The 27,084-nt window shown below is 43.2% G+C and overlaps 1 protein-coding gene across 1 annotated transcript; it reads right to left on the reverse strand.

Moving 5' to 3' along the window:
• Positions 1 to 5,738: 5,738 nt before the first annotated feature.
• setd5 (SET domain containing 5) lies at positions 5,739 to 26,214 on the reverse strand. Its single transcript, XM_054616811.1, is given in 24 exon segments — positions 5,739 to 7,335; positions 8,469 to 8,557; positions 8,722 to 8,843; positions 9,726 to 10,012; positions 13,548 to 14,033; positions 14,154 to 14,210; positions 15,236 to 15,465; positions 15,726 to 15,843; positions 17,083 to 17,343; positions 17,451 to 17,683; positions 17,686 to 17,830; positions 17,919 to 18,083; positions 18,254 to 18,337; positions 19,088 to 19,337; positions 19,536 to 19,645; positions 19,752 to 19,869; positions 19,992 to 20,140; positions 21,017 to 21,307; positions 21,771 to 21,809; positions 22,022 to 22,209; positions 22,304 to 22,362; positions 23,241 to 23,473; positions 23,905 to 24,007; positions 26,118 to 26,214. Coding segments are annotated over 24 exon segments (4,452 nt in total). The 5' UTR covers positions 26,189 to 26,214; the 3' UTR covers positions 5,739 to 6,771.
• Positions 26,215 to 27,084: the final 870 nt, after the last annotated feature.

Raw genomic sequence — 27,084 nt, forward strand, 5'->3', positions numbered from 1 at the left:
TTGCAGTGGCTCACCCTTTTTCAAAACATCTTTTATTGCATGTTTTATACTGCCACTGACTGCCAGATTACTTCTTACTGACTCCTACTCTGACCACTCCCTGGGTCATTAGTTCGTGGGGTGATATGACAGCGGACTGCATGCCAACCCCACAGCCGCTGCCCTGCTCCATTTTTTCTCTTTTATTGTTTGGATGGTGACTTTTGCTATGTAGGCAGACAGCCGGCTGTGGGTTGTATTCATTCAGACAAACATTATAGCTGTGGGTGTTGCAGACACACCTGGCAGAGATCTGCACTCTACTGAGTGCAGATCTCTAGTAATATGAGGGAAGGTTGTGTATACTTATGTGTTTGTTGCACTGGTCCCATCTGTTTGCGAGGCCGCGGGGTGTTGAGGAACGCCACTGAACTGTTACTGATCAACACTATCAGTGTTGACCAAGCCCCATCCCCAGGACACACACACACAGATGTGGCTCTCACTGAGTCCTGTATTGGGTGCTGTTACCCTATTTCAATAATCCTAACTATATCCTGACTTGATTTGTTGTAGGAAAAGCATTAAACTGTCAATCAAATCGCTACTTTATGATCAGGAAGACATCTGACAAAAATCAGCCAGCATAAATACAGCTGCAATGCTGCTGTTCTGCTTGATCAACTATATACAGTTGATCAAGTATACAAAATAATATTCGTATATATACAAAATAATTTCGTATGTGTTCAGTATTGAAAGAATATAAAAAAATAGTCAGTTTTTGGCTGTGATGGACACTGTGCTTTCAGGCTTAGTATGAGAAAACCGATATATTTGATTCTACCTCTGTAGAAGTAGCATGTAAGTAGTATGCAAGTACATACAAATACATAACCTTGTAACAGACATCATGAAGAGGAGAAGGTTCACAGAGTGATCCGACAGTAATGTGCCACGTACTGTACAGACTCCAGCTGCCATGCTTACAACACAGATAAACAGTATCCATTTCAGTCATGAACCTTCCTCCATCAGTGGAGGCTCCATCAAGCTAAAAAACACGGTAACATGTAACACAAACCTCATGGAAACATCTCCTGGCACACCGCACAAATCTCTCCACCCTTTTTGAGTTGGTTAGCCCACGCTGCTATTTATAACCATGACAGAGCAACTGAAAGATGGCCGGGGGGGCAGCAGGCCTCCCGGTATGTCAGAAGAGATTGGCGCTTTCTTTGTTGTGGAGCAGCGTGTCCAGACTGCTGGCTGGATTGGGGATAATAACGGAGATCCTTAGTGATGTGCCTCACAGTCCTCTCTGCGTCCTACGCTCTCATTTTGTCATTTCTCTCTCTGTCTGTCTTCACTACTCTTAGACACTAGTGAGGTGAGCGTCATAACTAATAATATAATATAATGCTTGAATAAATAAATAAATGTATCATGTAATGCTTAATTGTCAGGTATATTAATAAACTTTAGTGCATTTTATACATACACATATATATAAATACATATATACACAAATATATACATATATACACATATATATACATATATATACATATATAGACATATAGACATATGTACATGTACATAAATATAGATACATATATACATATATACATATATAAACATATATATACATATATACATATACATACATACACATATATATATGTATAAATAGCCACCAGACCTGACCATCAAAGGAGCCAGCCCAAAGTGCGGGTATAGCAGCAGCGTGACTGTGGAGCTGGAATCCTGAGTTGTAGAGTCTATTAAATTTTTCTTTTTTTCTTTTTTTCTTGATTCATTTTTTTTCTTCCTTTTTTGGTCTCCCTGTCAAGTCCAGTAGAGTTACGTGGAGGCTGATAGGTTGGTAGGCAACCAACCAACAGACCCTGATTGCAGTCAGCGTTGTTTCCCTTATTTTAGTTGTTCTGGTTTTGGAGAATTCCAGCTCATGCCATTACGCAACAATCTCTGTTTTTTAATTTTACTAGCAGACAGTGTGCCTTTATAGGTCGCTGGCTCTGGTAGACGGTTAGTAAAGGGCCATCTGGAGCGCTGAGAATGAAGACTTCCCCATGCTGACAGGCATCAGACCGGGCCATCTGCTCCCCACGTTCTCCTCCAGTCTGACAAGCTGTCGTCAGCACCTCCTCTGGTGCTCCTCCTCTGGTGCTCCTCCTCTGGTGCTCCTCCTCCTCCTCCTCCTCCTCCTCCTCCTCCTCCTCCTCACCAACATACCTGTTCACTCACTCACTTCAACTAGCAGGAAATTAGTTTTTCCACGTGCTTTTTTGGAACTCATTCAGGTCCATCAGGAGCTCAGAGCTCAGTGTTGTCAACCCGACAGAAACACTGGCAGAGTTTGACAGTGAACACTGGGGACTTTGCTCTGTGTCATGATGCTAAACAAATGCCTTGGAAAAGCTTTTTAGGTGCTGCTGTATAAAATGACCTGTTGTGACCTCTAAGTGGATCACAGCTTCATGAAACTTTACAACCACAAACGAGAAGCCGAAGGTATGTAGGGGATGTATGGCTTTCAAGCTATATTGACAATGAGGGGGTTTCAGAGCCGTTTCCAGAACAGAAGTGCTTGTAATATAATAGCAGAAATCTCCAGATGTCAAGAGTTTTAAACACAAAATCACAGCATGGATTTTTCTATGTGTTCCTTGAGGTCTTGCTGTCTTAATGTGGTATTTTGGAGGGATTTTAAATCCTTACTATCAATTCTTTATTGGTTAAATAAGGGTTAAAATTAGCACCGAATCTGTGTAACAAATTATATCAACCCCAAAATGAATAAGAGAGATAGAGAATAATCCCAACAGTAGTGAACCTGTCTATCGTGTTGCTCTCACACACTGATAAACCAAGTCTAATCTTACCCTTCTCTGCATTACTCACCTGTAGCTCAATGGTTCTCTCTAGTGGAGAAAGACAATAGTGATGCTTATTTAGTAACAGTGGGTCGAGAAAAAAATTGAATAAAAAAAGGGCTCAGACAGGAATGACCGATGTATGGGAAAAAATACTTGTCTTCAATCTTGTTATTGCAGATAAACAGCGTATAAACCCCCCCACTGGGATGTCATTGTTTCCAATGAATTTAATTACCTGAAATAAATCAATATTATGATAAATAAGATAAGATAAGATAATCCTTTATTAGGCATGCTTATCAATGACAGGACAAGATCAGAGAGGGCAACATTCTGGATATCTTAACTCAGCACTAATGACAGGGTTAAATAATTTCTGTGGTGTTTACTGGATTATATTTGTTCTCCAGTAACAGGAGAGCTAATTTAAATCTTGGATGGATGTGAAATGTTCAAATGGACAGAGTAGTAAGAGTTATTGTTAATGTTAAGTGATAGAGATCAATGTCTAACCTTATCCATCGAAGGTCAATGCCTAACTCAAACCAGTGGAGTTCAATGCCTAATCTCAACTCTCTTGTGAGAGTTTCGCAAAATGTGGAGCATCCAGATACAACCAAAAGTCATGGTCTACTGAAGAAGAGTTGTGCAACGTGTTTTCATTTTGATTGACTTGAATTGAATTAGACTGGTCTTCAGCTAGCATGGTCATCCTCAAACTAAGGAAAATAAGAAATAAAAAATAAAAAGCTGGAAGTGGATCCACACCAACATTTAACACTTATTGCCGAGCCGATGGCCTCTTCTGTTGCCACACGCATACACTTCAGGTGTCTTTTTGTTTTGCCTGAGATTTTTATACCATGTTCCTTGGAGAAAAGGCATTTCATTTCACCTGTATTTTTTATGGTTTATTACACTAAAGGCAAAAACATTGCTTTTAAAGCACGGGTCCTTTCATTACATGTCTTTTATCAGACTACTTGAAAGAAAACATCAGCTATACACATTTAGGTGTCTACTTTACTACTTAGTCTATATGCGTCTAAAGATTTCCCCTTAATTCACCAAAAGTTATAATTTGATAATGCCTCATTTGCATATTTAGACATAACATTTCCAAAAACTTATGATAGAAAAAACAATTGACTACATATAAGTAACCAACCGAGGAAGTTTCATTGAGATATCTATTAGTTCTTTTGTTTTTTTTTAACAATATTCACCTGTGGTGTCTTTAAAATGTATTCATTTTATAAAACATATCTATAAAGGCCGCCCTCTCTAAAAATTTTTATTTTTATCACTGAGCCAGAAATCTCCATTATTGTTTTTTTACAGAGGGGTCTATTCATGTATCATTCATGGCATCTAATAGAAAAAAATGATTTACTTAATGTAATTGATCAACTGGGGAAGTTTTATACCGAAACATTTGTTTAAATGTTTACCCTATACACCTCTAAATGTTACTGCACTGTTACCCTTGTTTTAATATATCCTGGTACATCACTGCTGGGTGAAAGCAGGCCTTGCTATCTTTATCTTGGAAAATAAATAATGTGCTCGTTTAATTGACCTGATATCTACCACACTAATGAATTTTGGTGGTAAAAAGGGGAACACTCTACATCAAACACCATTTCCTTCCCCACCTGAGCCGATGTGCAAAACATGAGTTGAGTCCCTCAAAATGACACATCACAATGGCAGTTTTTCAAAATACATTACCATCATGATTATTTTATTATCAAAATGCATTACATCTCTTGCTTCTTTAAAACCTTTTGGAGGGGAACAATTGAAATAGTTACTATGATCTGTGTAAAAATAAAACAAACCCGACAGAGCGATCTTTACAAAACAAAAAGAGAATGCAGCGTCTGTTTTTTTTTTTGTTTTCTTTAAGGAACCCAGGCACAGACCCAATGATTAGCTTCCAACCACCTGACAAAGTTGGTAACTCGGACCCTAAAAACAAACGTCATGCGGTAAATTCAGTGTACTATATTTTCTCCATACACGTCTATTTCACATTTCTTTCTACACAAGTACACATAATCGTACATATTGTCCTAATGTGTCTTTTTAGGCTTTATTTCTTTCATTTTAAGGTGCTGGTTAATTTTGGCTCACAACTCTGTTTTTTAATAAATCTGTCAAACATTCATGTAACATGAGTACCCTTCTGTGTGTTGTTGCACTGGAGTGGGGGAGGGGAGGGGAGGGGGGCAGTGGGTGTAGTGGTGGTTGGGGTCCAGTCTCATGACCGGGCCCTCGGTCCTTGAAGTCTTCCACATGGGCGCGCCTGTTTTCCCACATCTGGTCCAAAATAAAAAGTCTCAGAGGGAGGAGAGGGAGACTCCTGGTGCTGCCTGGCTGTCAGCTTAACGTCGGCTTGAGGTCCCACTGGGGCAGTTTAGGAGAACCGTCTCTCTCTCTCTCTCTCTCTTACAAGTCAGTTTGTGAGGATCAGAGTTAAAAAGGAAAAATACAAATACAGCATTCTGTGGAAAGGGAAGCAGCTCTCAGGAGAACATAGCAGCTTTTTTTGTTCCTAGATATTCAAAACAATCCGAACACTCTTGTAGATCCCTTCCCTGGTTTTCCTTGGTGTCACACGGAACGCAAGGATTGGTCAGAAAAACATACATATATATATATATTCATATATATTTCTAAAGAAATGATGCAGAGTAAAACAGTCAAACCCAACATCTTTAGCTTAGAAATAAAGTTGGATCATCCTCCCCTCATTTGTTCCTGCCTCCCGTCACTATAATAAATGATTCATATGAGTTTGAAGAAAAATAAAACTGGTTTCAACGGATGCAATGACAAGATGAATGCAGCCATATGTCGGGAACTTAACTGGATTTCAAATTTATTGAAAACAAAAAAAACAAAAACAAGAATGCAGCACCATGAATCATAAGACCTGTATGTCTCAAGTACAATATCAGAGGTCTACAGCCAAGTAGTCCTAAAGTGAATCAAACACAGTCCAGTGGGGATGAGAACAGAAGAGAACCGAAACTAGACGGAACAACGGAGAACCGAGAGAGAGAGAGAGAGAGAGAGAGAGAGAGAGAGAGAGAGAGAGAGAGAGAGAGAGGAAAAAAAGGGGCTGTTTTCATGTTTGGTGAGAGAAAACGGAAGCTGGCAATCATATGGAATGATGGTTTCCAGGGAGACCCCGTCCTCCCCGCCTCTCTAATGCATCTTTAGAACGGATGATTAACATGTTGCTTGAATCGTTCCCCCCCCTTTCAAATCAAACACTTATTTACTGCAGCACAGACTCGGCCACTCGCCAAATCAAAAAAAAAAACCATAATGTTGACAAAAATAATAAAATAGAAAATAAACAACTCTTACTTTCAGTTACATATGCGTCTCAGCATTTATCCAACCTGGGTACCATGGCGACAGGTACGGCTATTTTTATAACTTTGTACAGACATTTGTGTGGAAGTTTTTACTTTCCGACATTATAGAGCCTGTTTGCACAGTCCGGCACATGAGGAAACACTGGGGACAATTTCAAGTTACAAGTGATTTCTTGTTTGTTTTTTTTGTTGTTTTTTTCAGAATGTGTCATCCAAATCGCTTTTTCCACTGATTCTTTAATGATGTCCAAAGTCAATGATTAGCTTGGTGCATAATGTGGTAATATGTTTTCTTTTTTCTGAAAATAAAGAAAGAAAAGACAGAAAATAAGAAAAGGAGAAATCCGTAAAGAAGTCCTTGCTCCTCTTAGGTCTGTACATTTGCCCTCCCCAAACTCCCTGAGCCCCATTTCACCGCAGCTTTAGGGGTTGAGGAGGTACGCAGCTTCATACACACTCACGCGCACGCACGCACTCACACATACACACACTTGAACAAGGTCCTAAAAGCTTCCTGACTGTGTCCTTACTCCGGGTCCCTGGAGGGGGGAGTGCTGGAACTGACTGAGGCTCGTCCCTCTCTGGGGGTAGTGTGTCGGTCCGCTGGCCGACAGCAGCCTGGAGCCAGCCTGCAGCGCCGCCTGGCCCGGGCTGCCCGACTTCAGGCTGCGAGACGCCTGCTGCTGACTCCCCCTGGGGGCCTGGGCGCCCGAGTCTGTCTTAGTCTGCCCATGGGGCCTGGGCCCCGGGCTGGGAGCCCCCACCAGGCCACTGCTGTTCAAAAGGCTCGCCTTTAAGTGGCTGCTGCCGTAGCCGTGGCCTCCGTCCACGCTACTGCTACCACTCTGCTGGTGTAGAGAGCCCGCTGGCGCCCGCGAGTCTGAGGAGGAGGAGGTGGAGGTTGGGGTGGGGGTGCGACTGGGGTAGGAGGATGGAGGGTGGTCCTGGGACATGTGGCGTGGGTAGAAGCTCTGCCCTGATGAGGGACTGTAGGAACCCCGGAATGGAGAGTTGGCGGTCTGCTGGAGGAATGACGGGCTGTCGGTCTGCCGGTGGCTCTCTGATGACTGAACACACAGAGGACACACACTCAGTCTCTTGTGAGGCACCTTTCTAAGGCTGCTGTAATTGTGATATGGGAGATTACCATGGTTACAAAATGTCCAGATGGAAACTGCAGGTAAAACATTGTAAATATATGTATTTTTGTTTAAATAACATTTATAAACCTTTAAGGACAGACTTCTGTATTATCTACCAGCCAGTTGGATATATTTGACATTCAAACTCATAATTAGCACTCTAGTTAAAGTAAATGTTTTAGGTCAGAAAATGCTAACTAGTTCCATATGATTTAAATGCAGCATTGGCCTGGCTTCAGGAAGTGGACGTAGCCACTGTGGACGTCACCCTATAGTTTGTGAACTGCGGTTTTTAAACCTTGAATTTCTGTCCGTTGCCATCTTGTTTTCATGCAACAAGAAGTAACTCGAGAAGGTGGAGATAAGTACAACTGAGCGCTGAATCAGCCATTTTTGGTGACCAAAATTTACAACTTACTATCATGAAGTGAAAACACATTATGAAAGGGTTAAAGTTCTAAATAAATAAAAAAATCGGACAACTCCCAGACTGGACAACGCCATGGTAGCAACCTGTCAATCATAGTAGCCCCACCCTAAAGCATACCCTGCTTTATGATCTGTTTGACTCTAAATGGAGCATCATTTACTAAATCATGCTGTATTGAAGAAGACTTGAAACTAGAGATTGAGACCATAAACTCATGTTTACAATGTTTACTGAGGGAATAAATCAAGAGAGAAGTAGAGTCATTTTCTCATAGACTTCTATACAATCAGAGGAGTCGCCCCCTGATGGACAGTAGAGAGAATGCAGGCTTAAGACACTTCCACATTGGCTTCACTTTTCAGTCTCAGGGTAACACATCGAATCCAATGAAAATGCTGCCTAAATGCATTGAAGATATGATCATTGAAAACGAAATGAAACAGAGTGACTGGCCTCATTAACAATACCTCTGGAACAAGTGTGTCTTGAATACAAATAACAACATGGAAATTAACACTAAACCGACCAATGGTAATCAGGCAGCTTGTATACAAATATCAGTGAAAAACAAATGGTCTGGATACTGATGTCTGGGGAACAAGTGATAGAAATGGTTTGACCAAGCTACCTGGTGTGAGTACACAGAGGGACTGTATCCGTGTGGACTCTTCATGGGAGAAGCCATGGACGCTGCCTGCACCTCATACCGGTCTGCATCTGAAAACACAGAAAACATGTCATCATATCAGAGGTTAAAGCACTTCATCAACAGAGGTAGGTTCATTTCCATATATAGACCTTCTAATGTATATTCTTTTTTTTTTTTTTTTCTCCACCCAATTTGTCTGCAGGGTTCCTTGAAGTTTCAAACGTCGTCATACCAGATTCCTTCTCTGTAGATCCATCACTCCTCTTGTAAACCCGCTCCATCTTGATGCTTCTCAGCACTCGCTCCAGAACCCCCTGACCTTCCCTTAGACGTTCAACAGTAGTGGGGACCATCCTTGGAAAAAAACGGACAAAGGTTATCTGCAAACTCTGATCGGAACCAAATCCTGACTTTACCCTCTACACCCCAAAACACGCCGGCGGGATTGAAAAGCATGTTATCTTTAAACAATAACCAAAACTACACTGTTCATCAAAACAACGTCATTATCTTTGGATTTTCATCTGTCCGATGGTTTTTGATGTCATCATGAGTGAAGAATGCTTGTCAGAAAAAAAAGCTAAAATGAAGCTTAAAATTGTGATATTCATCAAAACATTATTCTACATGTCTCATTTAAAATCACACCCCAAGTAAACAGGTTGAAGTAACCAGAGTCCTCAGCGCAACTACGAAGCCATGATTGATTCGCCTGAGACCAACTGTCACGTGACAAAAATTCTGGGAAACTTGGACTAAACTGCAAGGCTGCTGAACACGTTGAGAGTGCATTAAGGGAGGACAGAAGAGGCTGTTAGTAGGTTGCAAAAATGTGAATAGCTAAATATATAAAGCATGTAGAGCATCCATTTTCTTTACAACATTGCGAACACTTGTGGACACTTGGAAAAATGTTGATCAATATCAATCCAAGTGTTTTCCAATTTTTGTAAAAATAAATGATAAAAACTGTTTAGCTTGCATTTTTTTCTCTTTTATGATTTATGTCGTGGTCACTGTGTTATCCTGCACCAAAGACACGTTCTCTTTACTTCTAGCCGGGACTGTGCTGTTTCCATAGCGGTGCAGGATCTTTATATTGCAGTGAAAATCAAGGCTCCAGAGAATACATTTGATGGGAGCAAAAAACTCCCCGGCACTGATCCGGGATCAGAGAGTTAGGAACTTCCAGGTGTTGAGACATGTACTGTGATGCCATCATTCAGGCCTTCTCACCACTGGTTGTTGCTGTCCTGGTGTCTGGGCTGCACTGATGAGCCCTGGTGGTCCGGAGGACTGACCTCCTCTATCTGCGGGAAGGAGGAGGCGTGCACTGAGGATGAAAAGGAGCTGTGCGGGGAGGCCATCGTCTGCATCTGCTGATGGCAGTGGGGGTGGTGGGAGTCCTGGCTGAAGTGGGAGCCGGGCCGGGTAGGAGTGCCACCCAGCGATGAGCCGCTGCCGGCTGGCTCCGAGTCGCGGCCGCCGCCCTGCTTCCTCTTGCGGTACTCCAGCAAAGACACCTGAGGCAGCAGAGGGAGAGGCATCATTAGATACCCGCTGCTGGAGGACTGACAGACACACACACACACAGACACAGACACACAGACACACAGACACACAGACACACACGCCGGGGGCCGCTGACTGAGTCACATCATTCACCAAAACTGCACTGAGTGATGGGCAGACAGCATGCACCACACCAGAGAGGACTCACCTGGAAACAACTATTCAATACGACAAAAAGAAAAACAAAAAAAACACACACCGTTATCACCATGGAAATCACTGTTGACATGAAATGACCCTGTGTGCATCTCTACTGTCGTTCCATTCCACTAACACACTCGTAGTCATGAGAGGGCCTGAGCCGTGGATCACGTTGCGTGTCCTGGATGCACTGTTAGTAACATTTGACGACAGAGCAGGCAACTTTGAACGCACCACGCCATGATGCAACCACGCTGAAACAACAGCTACACAAACACTCACATCAATGCCCCCCCCACACACACACACATACATAAACACACACATACACACAATGTATACACTAACACCTCCAGTATTGACAATGAGAATGAGAGCACTCATCCCAGCTTAATGTCGTCATGACAGAGAAAAGGCTTGTGGGAATAGAGAGGAGGAGGAGGGGAAGGGTTTATGAAAGAGGCAGGGGAGCTGGATGATGAGCACACAGTCAGATACTGACGTAGATGGACCTCGCCTGAAGCTCTTCAGTAGCATAACATGACATTTAAGGGAGACTGCAGGAGGCAGATGTGGAAGTCAGGGTCAGAAATTACAGATGTTTTGATGCCATTTTATTCTTACGGGTTCCGATATATTTACCTGCTTAACGGCCGATAACGTTAATAATAATAAAAAATATATATATATATTTTGTAATAGCTGTATACTACGATGATGTGATTGTTGACATTATTGTTTGGCTCAGGTTATACTCTTTGCAAAACAGAGAATGAATGTCTTATAACCTTTTCTTTTTTTTATCTAGTTTCTTCATTGTAAAATATTACCATGTTGCTGACAGGTTGCTAGCTCTGGCTAATATCACACTCCCTTCTAGGACCTGTTGGATCGGTACTGGGCAAGTGCACCTCTAAACGGGGATATGAAAGAAGCCAGATGGCTCACTCCTTAGTTACTTCAATCATCAATTTTGGACGCAGCAATTGTTTTTTTTCCTCCCCCTGGAGCTGATGATGGAAGAAGCTAAGGAGTGGGCCATCTGGCTTCTTTCTCATCTCTATTGAGAGTAGCACATGCACAGTACAGATCGAGTTGTTGTTGTAGTTACTGTGTAGCATAAATAGTGGAATCGGTTCATAGACTCACATACTCACAGAAACTCGACCCTGAATTTTAGGCTGTCTCAGTATTTCTGATACTGGTGACGGAACAACTCTATCTGAAGTAACCACCAAGCACCAAATATTCAAGATGTCTTCAGTGGAGACATTACTTTGACTGTCCCTCTAGACTTTGACAGTTCCTTTGATGTGATTGATAACCATAATTGATTGATAATGTGATTGCTGAGATGTGACACCTACAACTTCCTGCTCTAAACATCCATCACAGTCCACAGAGCCGACTGTCCGCGTCAGTGCTGACAGACTGTACTCACTGCAGCTGTTTGCACTGGTTAAATTTTGACACATTTGAGGTGCGCTCATTTTCAGATTTACCCAAATAAAGTGGTTTAGATGAGATGGATTAGCTATAGGCTGACCAGAGCATCTGACTGCTACAGTGTCCAGCAGGGTTATCATCGTGAGCTAAAACAAATATAGGAGTTGTAGTAAACTGCAGCAACAAACACCCGAGACGACATAACTGGCGCTAACAAAAACAAACTAATACTATTGTAAAACTTAGATCATAAAAACTGAACCTTTGTGAGAAACTGATACAAAAATAAAATGAAAAATTGAAAATGTAAAACTATTATGAACTCAAAAACGCAGTTTCCCTGTATTGTAGTTACTTTTGTCAATTCATTGCGTGACGGGTCGATTCTGGCTGGACTTGAATCATGAGTCACTTTAGGCTGATTTTTAAACTCAATTCAAAGAATAAATAATTTTAAACTTTAAAACTGGCCTGATTTCACTTTTGCCTGATTGTCACACAGCACATGATTCTGTACACAAAAGTAAAGTTAAAAAAATGTATATCCATTAGTTTGAAAATGAATCTGAACCACTAATCAGGGCTCAACAATGAGGGTCGACACTGCAACTAAATGTGGCCAGTGAATCTAGGGTTAAACACATGGTTTTCTTTGGGGCTGATGATGGAAGTAGTAAGGAGTGAGCCATCTCGCTTCCTTCTCATCTCTGTGAACAGTCGCACATACTCAGTCCTGATCGGACATTTTAGCGAGTTTGAGTCTTTAATACAGTTCACCTTGTATGGAGGATTGATATCTAAATATCTAGGGGGGCATCTATGGAAGAGCCGTGTTTCATTTTCATGTTTTGCAGCGATATCTTGTCTCAGTATACCTAGCCTGACATGTCTGACATTTGATAAGTTCTGGGCCAGCATTGCTATTAAGAACTGATTTACAGGACTTTGATGTGGCCGGGTGACTGCGGACTCATGTTACTGGGAGAACATCCTTCATTTCCCCTGAGCCTCTTGTGTTAATGCAAGTCTTGTAACCTTGCTTGTAGTAGAGATGGATGCATGAGATGGAGCAAAGAGTCGTGGGCTTCCCCTCCACACCGCCAAGAACCATGGGCCTGTCGTGTTGAGGGGGTGGATGAACCTTTACACGCTTCAATGGATTTGACTGAAATGGTGGAGTAACGTCAAGCTGCTGCTCAAAACTATAGAGTCATAACTCAATGCAGGTCGGGAGGAAGGGGATGGGGGCGGAGCTGTCGGAGCATGGGGTGGGTGTTGTATGCAGATGCAAAGAAACAATATTTACATGCACACTTCTAAAGATGTAGTTGTAGGGAGAATATTCACCATATTTTGTACTGGCTTGTATTCACTTCTTACAGCTATAGCCTGGTAATCTGGCTTCCCTGTCAGCAGACTAATGGTATGCTGGTTGGCCCTCTGCCTTGGAAGAAAAGTGGAAGAGAGACTTGGCAAAAAGTATCAAGGAGCAGCGAGGGGGTGGGGTGGGGGGGGAGGCTGAGGGGGGAAGGGGAGGAGGCTGAGGGGAGGAAGGGGAGGGGGAGGAAGGGTCAAAGCTACAGAGTCGAAATCATTTCAGATAGAAACATAAAACGGTTAAATATGTTGTTGTTTTTTTTAAATGCCTGTTGCTTTTGGATTTGACCACCTGACACAAAAGGGACCAATTGATATATTTACGACAAAGCCAAGGAGCAAACACAGAGCAAGGGGAAAAAGCACATCATGAGGTTTGGCTTTTCAGTTGGCACATATCACACTCAAAGTCATTCGTGCTGGAGAAGAACAGATGAAACGCTGAAAAACTATCCGATTTTGGAAAAAAAAAAAAGAGAAAAGAAACACTTTAACCTCATCATTAAAATGTGTAGAACTTGCCTTCTTCTTTTGCGGGGGGTTACTGGTGTGAGGGGGCGTGCCACTATCCGGGTAGCCTCCTCCATAGTGAGGCTCGCCGTAGGGCGACGTGGAGTCGGGGCCCGCGTCTCCCAGAGGCCCCTGGCCACTTATGGAGCTGTGGAAGGACTCAGCTGGGGAAAAGCCACCTTCGGACTGGGAGAGGTGGCGGTCGGTGGCCACGGGGTTGCCCAGGTTTGCGTTGAGGGGCGAGCAGGTGTATATGAGGTTGAACTCTGTCCTGAAGGCCTGCTCCCTGTTTTGGGAGGTGAGGTCTGAGGGAGTACAGGATGCTGGATTTAGGGAGCTGGTCCCTACCGATAACGGACCCTGGGAATCGTGGCCTGAAGGGCCTCCAGGAAGGGAAAAGTCATCCGAGGTCAGCGCCACCGGGCTCTCCAAGCTGGAGGGGAGGGACAGGTCGGGGAACTGAGGACGAGGGATGTCAAAGTCTGTCTGAAGACACGGCTGGAGAAAGAACAGAGAGAGAGATCACAAAATGAACCTTTGACAACTTTGAGGGAGTTAATAGCATTAAACAGTTTGCATCTGCAATTAGGAGTTAGTGTCAGAGACACGGGAACGTACCTCAGGAGAGATGGACTCAGGCCGGTGAACAGGAGACGCCTCAGGTGACGATATGTTCTAGAGAGCAAAACGAAAAAGCTCTTAGAAACTTCATGCTGTCAAACAGATGTGGTGTATCCCAAATACTCTATTCTTTATTAGTTTGCCCTGGGAGATTAACAGCAAATTTACTTTTACTGGTATGCGAGTCCGACTGTTCAATCCAGAATGAGGATTTAATTACGTCATGTGTCAAAAGGTTCATTTGCATACAAACAGTTTATCTTCAATGATTAACAATGTTCTGGGGTATGATGTTGAGTAGTTACAAACACTAGATATACTCCAGGGGACGTTGAATTATCTGACCGGACTCATGGGCCAGTATCCACATAGTGCCTTTTTTTCCCCCCAATTGTTCCCTATCAGGAGAGAGCGTATGTCGCCGCTTAGAGAAAAATCTCTGCACCCAGCATCGTTTTTTCTGAGCCCTCTGCCTTTTTGTGTGGACGCTGCAGACATCCTCACATTGATGCTCATGGTAAAAAAAACTATGTAAAACAAAGATATAGTAGCCCAAATAGACAATAAAAGGCATAGTAGCGATGCTAGTCTAACAGTGGTGATGTGTTGTCAAGATATTGTTGTCATAGACACATGGAAAAAAGCACTGCTATGTGGATACAGGCCCTAAGATACACGTTTACTTTATATTTAAATAAACACATACTCTTTATTATCTGCCTATTGGCTGGCACAAAGCCTTGCAACCACTACTCTGCCTATTCATTACATAAAAAAGGCTCATGTGTAAAGGTCATAGGTGTTCAGCACCAACAACTCAAACCAGCTAGACTGGCCTGACAACAGGGACCAGACTACACCGAGCAGGAGAACGGGGGTTCATTTAGAACGGGGTTCTTACCCAACTATAACTTCACCAAAGTAGGCGAGCTGCCTGAGATCGATGTTCATAAATTGTGCGGACTTACCAAATTGGATGTTATTGGATGCACAACTGGTGAATACACATGCACTAGCATTAGCTCTGACAGACAGCTGCATCAGTGAATCTGGGTGCATTCATGTGGCTGTGCCCTCACCTCGAATTGCAGCGGCGTGTTGCAGCGACTGGCTGGCAGCGAGGGCATGGGCGAGTAGGCCAGGCCATTGGGCAGCAGGGAGCCGCAGGGGTTGTGGAGTGGTGGGTGGAGGCAGTCCTCCGGGAGTGGCGGCGTGATGGGGGACAGCGGGCGAAGCAGGTGGTCTGACGGTGCTGGCGTCCTCTCCGCCGCGTACTTGGAGCGGCGCTTCTTGAACGGTGCATTGAGATCTGGGATTTTACAAACGTGAAATGTGGATGTAACACAGCTGAGTTGTACAAAACAGGAGAGAGTATACTTCTAGTATCAAGAAGGTATAGAGACACAAGACGAGACGTAAGCTTTAAATCTGGACTGCACCTTCAATCAGATGTACTTTTAGTAATTATACCACCCGGTTCCTTAGTTCTGATCTATAGTTCATTCCTTCTCCAGCTGTGGTGCTTTCAGAATAAACGCGTCATTAAGATGGAGGTGGGGATGTACGTACCGCCGGACAGGGGGTTGGGGGTGGACCTGCTACTGGTACTTTGCTGGGAGGAGGTGGACTCTGTGCCATCCTCCACACTGGCTGAACAGCTTTCATCCTCCACCTGCTTTATCCATCTCTGCATCGAAACAACAGTAACGTCGGGTTAAAGAACTTAAGCGTTGGTTTAGAAGACATTTACATACATCTTCAGTAAACTTAATCCAGGATCTCAGAAAGCCCTGAGATTTATAATAGAAGAACGTTTTGGATAGAATTTACCATTTTGCAAGGTGATTGGAAGTCACAAGTATTAACATTTTGTTTTTAGAGACAGGAAGAATACATTTTATGACCAATTTAGGGTATAATGGTAAAAATAAGAACTTTAAATTGTATTCTGGCTGGTAATTTTTACCCAAAACAACAGCATACTGTGCAAGACTTTAAGAGCCAAAAATGGGATTCAAGAGACACATTTTCAGACATTTAAAAGGGATAGTTCTGGTATTTTGAAGTGGGGTTGTACGTGGTTCTTCTCCACAGTCAGCGTATCACCTACAGTAGATGGAGTTTAAAGACACAGAAAGGAGGAGCATCACGAGAGAACAAACGATGTTCTGCTGTGGACGTATTTTAAACACCTACAAATCTACATTCGTTCAAGTGTACGCTATTTAGAATATTTTATTTATTATGTTCCTGACGGCTAACTGAAGCCATTATCTATACCCTCACCAAAGCCAACAGAACTCCATTGACAAAAACTGTAATTTTACATCACGGAAAAGGGGGGTTTTTGTGGTCTAGTACTGCCTTGACAGGTTAGTTTTTTATGTTATTGTGTGATTTGATGGTTTAAATGGTTAGCCCGTATTCAACAAAGTCACACAATAACACAAATTTACTAACCAATTGAGGCAGCAACAGACAAGCTATTCCTGTGTTCTGCAAGGTACAATTTGTCAGGTGGCTTTGCAGAAAGCATTTATGGATAGAACAGCTTCAGTTTCCTGTAAGGTAAACAGGTGAAAATATAGCATACACTTAAACTGATGTAGTTTTTTCAGAAGTCTAAAATAAGTTTTGCTGCTTCCTCCGTCCACAACGGTACATCGATTTGCACCTGTGCTGCTACTCCTGTCTGTTTCTCCAAACTCCATCTACTGTAGGTGATAAACTGAATATGGAGAAAGTACCTCAAACAACCTCACTTCAAAACATCCAAACTATGACTTCCAGCTTTGGTTTTCTTTCAAAGGACCTGCAGACAAGTTTCTCACACTAGCACTCAATGTGAATTTGCCAAGAATAACACCATTCATTATATGTTTTTTACAGCCATGCCCGCATAGATAATACCTCCGGCATGCCTTACCTTCTTGAAGCAGCCGTAAGTGCCATCCATTTGCAGCGGGCGGGGCCGGCGTCTCTCTGGGTTGAAGGGGGAGCCGAAGCGGACGTAGTGTCTGGGCGTGGTGCAGATGAGCGACGAGTGGGAGAGGCCCGGCAGCATGTTGAGGGTGGTGGCCAGCACCGTAGGGTCAGTGGTTATCCTCAGCGGCCGCTCAACGGGCACCTCTTGGTGGACCTTCTCCCCTCCAGGGACCTTGTCATTCAACCACTCTGTCACCAGGTACTGAGAACAAACACACTTCAATGATTTACTCTGCATTTGATGTGAATATACTAAATAATTAAGTTAGCTTAGCGTAAATCCTACAAATTAGTCTAATGTCCTCTTACCTTCTTGGTCTTGGGGTAGCGCAAGTTGCCTCTATTTATACAGTTTAGACCATGGCTGTCTCCATCTAGGAGATGACTCCCCAGACTGCTCTCTACGTGGCCGTGTTCGGACCCGTACGGGCCCTGGGATCCCTCCTCGTCCAGACAGGCACCCTGGTCAGCAGATGACGGCGTCGATGCCATCGCTGCCGCCGCGGCAGCGGCTGCTGCAGCTTGCTGGGCGAGGGCTTGCGCTGCCGCCGGGCTCGCTGGGACGAACTTGAGCGGTATCGAGAGATCCGACTTTTGGGCCGGGGCTTGGTGGGTCGTGCGGGTTTAGGGGGAGCGATGGGAGCGGGCAGGTTGGGTGATGAGGTCTTTTCTTCCGTCGACGGTGCTTCCTGAAAGAGAATGACAAAAAATTAAATAAAAAAAACAAGAGAAAAGATGAACAGATATGGATGGAACAACCTGATTTTGCAGACTGACCATAACATAGGTGGCGCGTCGTGTGCTGATCCCCACTCCAGTGTTGTGGGTTGTGGTAGTGTTCCCCGCGGGGTTTCCGGCCCCGTCCTCACTTTCCACGCCCTCCTCCTTCACCTCTGATCCTCCTCCCACTCTCTTGCGCCTCCTTTCCAGGTTGTTACATGTCTACGTGAACAGGCACAGACACAAGAGGGGTGTTACACGAGCAGAGAGTTACCAGAAATATTTTATCTTGAACTGATGTATTGTGCTGGAATTGGAATATATTGTCACAGAAAACAAAAATGCTAGATTAGTGACACAGCTGTACTGGGAAAATAGTTCAAATGTCTTACTCTTTTACTGGAGATGGCGACTCCGTTTTCATCCACCTCTCCTTCCTCTCCATCTTCAGCCTTCAGCTCATCCAGCAGTCTCTCCTAATACCACAGAAAGGGAGTACATGAGGAAAAAAGCTACAACGGCTGGATATACGAGCAATGTTAGGTTAGTGTAGGGATTTACAAGCCCAGTTTTTGAAACATTTTTACCGTTTGTGAACACATTCATATTAAATGGAGATAAATCAAAGGTTTTTTGTTTAACCTTAAAGTGGCCCTATTATGCTTTTCCACTTTTTCCCTCTCCTTTAGTGTGTTATATATATTTGTGTATATGTAAAAGGTCCGTAGAGTGTAAAACCTGAAGTCCAAACCTAAAAGGAGTTACCCTCCCCCTTAGAAACACTGCTCCTGAGCGGTGTGAAACGGCTCCATTGAATTCTCTCCTTCACTTCCGTAACTTTATGAGGTCATAATGTTACTGAAGTGACGTAAAACTCCGTCCGGCTAGTTTGGCACTCCCTCAAACAAGAAAGAGGAAGAGTTTTTGAAATGTGAAACGTTGACCAATCACAACAGAGCGGGCTAGCTGACCAATCAGGGCAGACTTTGCTTTCTGGAGCAAGTAGATTGGTTGCTTAGTTACAGACAGAGTATTGTAGCTGTGATTGATACTAAAGATCTTCCTCTATAATAAGTTTTAGGGGTGTTTGAACGGCAGAGTAGTGTGGACGCAGGCGTAAACCTAGCAGAAGATATGCGTTTTAAAATGTAAACGTAGGAGGATGGAGGTAGCCTAAGCTTGATACACACAAACACACCCACACGCACACACAGACTGACACACACCTCTGCGTCACTGGTCCCCTGGAGTTCTTTGGCCTCCTGCTGCTGGTTCAGGGTCTGGTTGCTGTCACCAGTAAGGCAGCTCTCCAGTTCTCTCCTCCGGGCTTTTCTGCGCCGGGTCTCGGCTCCTGCCAGAGAAGAGGGCAGTGGCAGAGAGGGGGCGCTGAGCAAGCTCTCCCTGGGGCTCAGGTTATGCTTCTGCACCGGGCAGTTCTGGTTTCCCTTGTGGCAGGCACAGTCCACTTTGTAATTACTGGGGGTTTGTTATGAGAGAGAGAGGATTACACTGGAGGACGGAACACAAGACATCCTGAAGCAGCAAACAACTGTTTATGTAAACCAAGATACGCGTTACTTTTCATGGATGGATACTTTTCATGGATGGGTGCTTTCTAGTGGCTGGGTCAAAGGCAGGGGGAATTACAGATAAGGGGTTAGGAGCAGTACTGACCAGCTACTGAACTCGTAGTCAAATCCAATGGTGACCTCAGCATCCTTTGTGATTTGACCGACTGCGTAGATACACAGATGAATCATGCCCTCAGCAATCATGTGCCGGACCTGGATAAGGGAACAGATGAGTGAGTTATCTTAGTTAAAAGATTCAGCGATAGCAGCCTGACAGAACTCAAAACTATGCAGAAAGGTACTGAGATTGGTAGCTGACCTCGGCGTTGGGTGTACAGGACCTCCTGATGAAGCGGGCGTCATTTCCAAAGGTCCTTGCATCGACACACATCTCTACGTCATTAAACTTCGAGTAGAACAGCACAAAGGGGTAGGGTCTGGGGAAAAAAATATGAGGACGGTGGTATCAACACTGGGATCTCTGTGATCCTCTTTTCACCCAAACATTAAAAAGTATAGAGCGGAGTAGCCCTATAACACAAATACAGTGATCTCTTACTTTTTGAAGAAGTGTCCGTTGACTTCAAACTGTTGTTTGAGCATGACCTTCCCCCGATATTCAATGATAAGCGTGTCTGGCTCCAGGTTCTTGGCTGCGCGGAGGATCTTCCTGTGTTTCTGCACACGTGTCACCCGCCCCAACTGGAGCTGCGAACGCCACGTCACAACAAGTTATTTACAAATGCAGGAAAATATTACAATACATGTCATAGCAGGGAAAGAGCCTGGAGAGCGAAAGCAGCAACAGCAATGAGAGTTTTTATGTGTTGAGGTCGGAAATGGTGATGGGAGATGCCAGGCTCCACTTCAGATGGTCAAAGTAGCCCCCACATTGGCTGCTAAACGTGTATATAATAAGCATTACAGTGAGAGGATATTAGAACTGAATTCAAAATAAAAGTAACCAAGAACTGACTTGAAAAATAAAAGTGATCTTCCCATAAGGCAATTTAACATTCATTCATTAAGTCAATCAGCAGGCCTGTTAATATAAAAAAAATGAATGAATTAATTAATAATACATAACATGAATGATAACTTAAAAAAACCTACCACCTACAAACTTTATTTCAGAGAAAAATGGATCTTACATTTTTCTAATAAATAATGAAACTTTATAAAAAATAACTTTCCCAAGACCACTCCGACTTCAAAATGACAGCACATCATGTCAGTGTTCAGATTAGTTTGGTAGTATGATCACCCGCATCAAAGGGTTAGATCAAACTTTTTAGGGAAAAAATTTAGGGAAAATATAAAGATTTCATGATATACATTGCGTCATCGCGTAAAAACATTGCGTGTTATTAAAAGCCATATCACCCAAGTGAAGTCTATCTTTAGCATGAGTCGAGGAAAAGCTAACTTGCTCCATTTCATTTTCTATCACTTAGTAAAAAAAAAATGATCGTGTTGTTATGGCCTTTAAAATTAAATAGCATCTTTTGCAATGGTACCGTTTGTTGCACATGCAAACTTTTCGACATACAAGTCGAATCAATACAGTTCAGGACTTGGGCTAACCTGCATCTGTGAGCCCAGCACGGTGTTGTTACAGGCCAGCTCAGTGCGGTTGATGGTGTCCATGGCGTCGACTGAGGCGTGGATCTGTGTGGTGGAAGGGGGGGGCGAGGTGTCGCCGTCCGTCTTCGAGACGGTGGTGCTGGCGGCGCGGTGAAGCTGGAGGAGTGTCTGGACATCAGCACTGTACTGGTTGGCCAGAGCCTCCTCATACTGGTCCGTCCACTGGCGGATCCTGCTCTCCCATCCCTCGGCCGTGTTCTCATCCAGCACGCTGGCCTCCGTCGTCGAGTTCTAGACAGATGACAAGATGGAGCGGTTTCAAGCATGAGGCTGATGGCACTGAGTTTAACCAAGTATAACTTAAAGGAGACCTATCATGGCCATTTTCAAGATTTATACTTGTTCAAGTGCTTTAATGTTCAAAAAACACTGTACTTTCCTCAAACTGTCTCTCATAATATACCTGTCTCTGCACCATCATTGTAGGCAGGGAATGACTGTAACCGCACTCTAACAGCACTTTCTACATACATACATACATATATATATATATATATATACATACACATATACATATACATAGTATATCTGTATTATTATATAATATATATATTAGAACCTTAGCAAAGTCCTGCAGGCTTGTTTAAAGGATCAGTTTCTGGATAGGAGCTGTGTCTGTTTCTCCGTTGATTGAGACTTTGTATATAGGATATGGGACCTTTAACATAAACGTCAGGTTAACTCCAATCCTCACCTTCATCCTCATGGACTTCCTAGAACCCTCTCTGAAAGCCTGAAAAACGGAAAATGAACCCATATCAATATATGGACATGTTAAGCAGCAACTGTTCTGCATAAATAACAAAATTGAGGCGATCTCAATGTGGCGAGCTTGTAAAAATAACAGCTCCATATTGGGCTTTGATCTTATAATTTTCTTCAAACTGTCTATAGATGTTTTGCTGGACTCATCCTTATCCACTCTTCTTCCAATGGTTTGCATACCTTGACTTTCTTGCCCTTCTGTGCTCCGCGGGCCTTCTCTGTGCTCTTCTTTCTCTTTTTGGACTTGCTCCTTTTGACCCGGTTGACAGTGAGTTTGATGCTGGTGGGCGTATGCTGGGTGGCGGTGTAGGAGATGGTGGAGGGCGACACCTCTTCGTCGCCACTCTCGGTGGCACTGCTCTCTCCAGCTACAAGCAAACACAGCAAAACACAGTCATCCGATGGCACTTTACAACTATCAAGGGGAAATGATTTAACCACAAAAGACAAAAGACATCGTACCGGAGACATTTTCTGGTTTTCTGTGTTGGCCTTCTGCCCCTTTCCTCCTGTCGAGTCCCCTGCAAACAAAAACGTCAATAAAACTCTTCAGCACATAAATGGGCCATGATTCAAATGCAAAACATGAAGTCAAATCATTGTTACAAAGCACATGACAAGGTTGAACAAAAGGATCCTACAAACAAATTTGCTAAACATTTTCAGAGTGCTTTCATAAAGCAACACTTAGTCTGTATAAAGCTGGAGAAGGGATTCTAGCTGCAGCAGATCAGTAACAAGTCAAAGGGAAGAAACCTTACCAGCAATATATCAAAGTATGAGATTCCATGCAGCTCTCAAAACGCCCCTCAGCAAATCTATTTATTTTATCTTTAATCTGTCCACTGTAAAACCCAACCACACTAAATAGAAAACGAACCTGAGTTATCAATTTCACTCTGATTCCCACAGGCGAGAAGGCTTTTTAAGTTTAAAGGAGTGACCTCACCTAAATTTTAGGTTTAGAAACAAACTAAGAGATTTGAATTGGATTACACAGCTGAAAAACAGAGAGAGTGACATTTATACTCCAGACTTCATATTAGGCAAATGTCAGTAGAGTTTTAGGACATCTTTGTAGTGTGGCCATACCACCAGAATTTTGATTTTGATGCTGCAAAAATGAAATACGGTTTCTCATCTTATATTAAAAGAAAGTAGTGATGCTGCTACAATCTCAATACAGTGGGTCACGGGCTCCTTATCAAGAACAGCGAATGTCATTTGAAAGTCGTCTTGCCTGATCTCAGGAGTATTGTTAAAAAAAAAAAAGGATATATAAAAACACAATGTTTTAACGTAAAATTATAACTAGGCTTTCAAAATTTCCTATCTGCTCTGTTCTTGAATGAATTTGCAAGTCCCGCTACATGATCCAGACTGTTGCTCCATCTCTCACCTGCAGTTATCACACTTAATAAGCAGGCCGTCCGGTGTCAGGCTGCAGTGGCACCAGCTGGACACGGCCCCGTCCTCCTCAGAGGAGCTGTCGCTGTCGGCCGAGTTGTCCTCGGTGGCGTCGTGGTAGCGGGAGCCGCGTACCACGCCGTTGAGGTCCATGCGGGGAATGATGGTTTGGGAGAGCGGGGAGGCGGGTGGGGTAGGGGGAGGGGGCGCGCCATAGTTGTGATCCTGACAACACACAACGGAAGACTGTTGCATCTTCAAACAACGTGGGTGTTCAGGCAAAAAAAGGGAAACGGAAAATGGAGACGAATGAAAATGAGGGCAAAAAAAAAATAAAAAACAGGTATGTGAAACAGTACAGCTGTTAATAACGGAAGTAGCTTGTTGTTACAAAGGACTAATAGTAGGACAGACATCCATGTCTTTAAGACTAGGAGTACTGCCAACCCTTATCTTTACTTAAACTCTTTTATTTCAATAGAAAACAGAACTTGATGTGATCAGAAAAGACTGGAAAGATTCAAATGAGTTATTATTTTAACTTTTTAAATGTTTGTTCTTGTCTATCGTTGAGTAATAGAGAGTAATACACCTTTCGTATAATAAGACATGCTATGATAAGAATTGATGATTGGAGAAGAACTGTATGAACTCACAGCATATGGTAGTCCCCGATACCCATGACTCTGTGCGCTGCCACAGCTCTGGTTGTTGTAGTTTTTTTCATTCACTGCAGGGCTTGCTTCAACTGACTCAGGGCTGAAAAAAAAAAGTCAGAAAAAAAAAAAAAAAATCATTATTCTGAGGAATGACAAAGACAGTAAAAGTACATGTATAAAACAGTTCATATTGGCCACTGTTTTGTAAACAACACTTTCATTAAAATGAATCAGTCAGTCGCTAGATGGCGCCACAACCCTGAGGTTGCTCTCCAGCCTGAGAGAGATTTTTAGGAAATGGAATGTGGGGAGGCCATTATGTTATGCAACTCCTTCTGCCCTTTGACTGAGGTCTGGCCAGACAGTGCAGAACCTTTTATTGTTGCTGTGCTGTGACAGACTGATTTCATGTTTTGTGCGTGTGCTCTGCATGTTTTTAGTGTCTAACAATGCAGCATCATTTTGTCTTTAGCCCATGTTTCTATCAACATAATTATCCCTCATTTATTTGCTTTGCATGTGTTGCATTATGAGCGTCTGTGTTGCATTTCTTAATATTACTGGACAATATAGTATAAGGGTGTCCTGAATGATGTTTCTAGTTATATTAATATTCTCTCTTCCTTTATTAATGTTTCTGAATGCTTTTAAATGATTAATAATGAATCAATTTGTACTTTTAATACTATATTCTGTTTTTTTAGTGTGACTTTGTGAAATTTGTCCCGGGACTACAGATGTTTATTTATGTGGTGTTTATTAATATGCACTATCCCTACCAAATAAACCACAAACAAGCAGTTTCTGCGTGAGTGTATCAACACACTGATTGGTCTGGAAACCTTTGCTAGCATTATTAAAAACTATTTGTTCCTTCACTACATTTGGCATAAAAAATAGCTGCGCAGGCCAGTCACACACTGCACCCAGTGCAACTATTTAATATCACATAACACACAACAGGAAGTGATAGCTTCAAATTAAGTTACGAACAGCCTCACTAATTCTCTGCTGATATGATGATGAAAGGGAAAATGTTCCGCTCTCTAATCCCTAAGATGTCTGAATTAGAAAAGACTTTGAACGGGTAAACAAAACCCTAGTAGCTGTACCTTTTTTTTTTTAATTTTTATTGGCGAGCCCTGTGCAGGAGTCAGTGTTACATTGCAACCGGCCTGACTGAAGCATCGCATACTGTATTCCCTTATTTCTGTCTGGTAGAGTTAGGTCTTTGGCGTACTGCTCTTCCCATCTCTTTGGGTCTCTCCAGCAGACTTTGTGGAGAAGGCTTAAAGGATATTGGATGGAAGTATATTTATCACAGTCCAGCTCTTTTGCATTAGCTGGGAATCCCTGTGTACTCCTTAAACAATAGTGACTGACACCAAACATTGAATGCGAAAGGAAAACCCATACTACTGTTTTCAATAGTTCTGGCCATTGATTACTTTTAGTGTTTTTCTATTATTAACTTTTTTATTCTTTTTTTACAATAAAGTACACACAGAAAAACACGATAAACAAAGCACCCACTATTAATACACAACATAACAGAAGGATTGACAGCAGATTCATATCTAGAACTCTCAAGAACAGGCCAAAGCTGCCAGTCGACAGCAATATCATTACATTTGGGTATTGATTATGATATATTTTTCAACCAACTCCACTGCTAAGAGCTAGGTATGTGGCAACAAAAGAACAGAGTTCATGAGGGCAAGAAACATGAGTGGTCAGACAATCACAGAGGTGGTCAACAACCCCCCCCGGTTTAAACATTAGAGAGACGAGAGTGAACACACCGTTGTTGTTCACTGTAAAGCTCCACTGCAATTAAAAGTGTGTGCATGTACAGCTACGTACACACAGTAGGTCAAAGGTCAGGTAGTGCTTGGCATTGTGGGACATTTCTGTTTCTGATTAAACATTCACCTTTGCTTGCCTTTCCAGTCAGTTCTTTTTATTAATAGCACCTGCATTACAGCAGCTGATCAGGTGGAGTAGATGATCAGGTTAAACAGGTAGTGTGTTTGCAACCTGAGGCACTTGTTCTATTTGAGCAATGTCACCGCATCCACAGACACCAGCAAGTAGAGATCAGGGGTGAGATGTTAGTAAACTGTTAGGCAAAACCCAAAAAATAAGACCCGGGTCACAGAATTGTTCTTGAAGATGAGGCCACAGCTACCCGGCCCGCAGCGAGTACTTACTCTGATCCAGCAGCCATATCTGAGTAAGACGTTTCAGGTGTGGTGACTCCCAGCGCGATTACTATGCTCATGACGTCCAGCACGGCGATGCGTGGAAGGGGGGAAGAGGGGGTAGGAGGGGGGAGGGGGAGGGGAGGGACAGGATGGGATGGGATGGGGGAGGGGGAGGAGGAGAGGCGAGAGGAGGAATCACAGGGTCCCAAGTACAGCGACGGACCACTCCAGAGGTGGGGCGCCGCCGAGCCGTAGCCCACGGCTCACGGTCATGGGGGACCTGAGAGGAGAGAGAGAGAGAGAGAGAGAGAAGAGAGAAACAGAGCAACACCATCAGTTACCCATCGACACACTGACATACGCACAATCTGACTGCTGCATGACTCAGTGTGTCATGTGACGTGATGGGTAAAAAAACTCGGATTGATGTCTTAGACAGCTGATATTCTGGGTAATAAATGTCATCTTACATTTAGTGAACGGTTGATGACATTGAAGAGAAATATTAGTTGACCTTTAAAACAGAATGATACCACAACACCATGATAGAATTTGAGCATACCAATAATTAAGAATCTGTCATTTAGGCTGTTTGATCTACACTACTAATTTGTTTCATACAGGGGTACTTTGAGATGAATCATGCGTATGTGTGCCTTAATTGAGTTTTCCATACATACTACCTTTAAAAAAGGTGCAATGACTAAAGCCTCACCATATGCTCCAATTAGTGGTCAGCATTTCACCTCTTTGAGGTGTGTTTATTGGGTTCAATTCAAAAATTGGAATACCAGCGCTGATTAAGTGGGGAGTCGAGGGCAGTCCCCCGGGATCAGCCCCCCGATGCTTGGGTTTGCACTGGCTAAATTTGAGCCGACTGCTAACTGGGGCTACGTCTACCGGGGCTGCCGCATGCTCTAGTCCTGGCCAAGTGACCTCCCAGCGCCCGGGAGGTCAAGGTGAGAGTGCGGGT

The sequence above is a fragment of the Anoplopoma fimbria genome, chromosome 17 (assembly GCF_027596085.1).
Source record: "Anoplopoma fimbria isolate UVic2021 breed Golden Eagle Sablefish chromosome 17, Afim_UVic_2022, whole genome shotgun sequence".
Classification (NCBI taxonomy): domain Eukaryota; kingdom Metazoa; phylum Chordata; class Actinopteri; order Perciformes; family Anoplopomatidae; genus Anoplopoma; species Anoplopoma fimbria.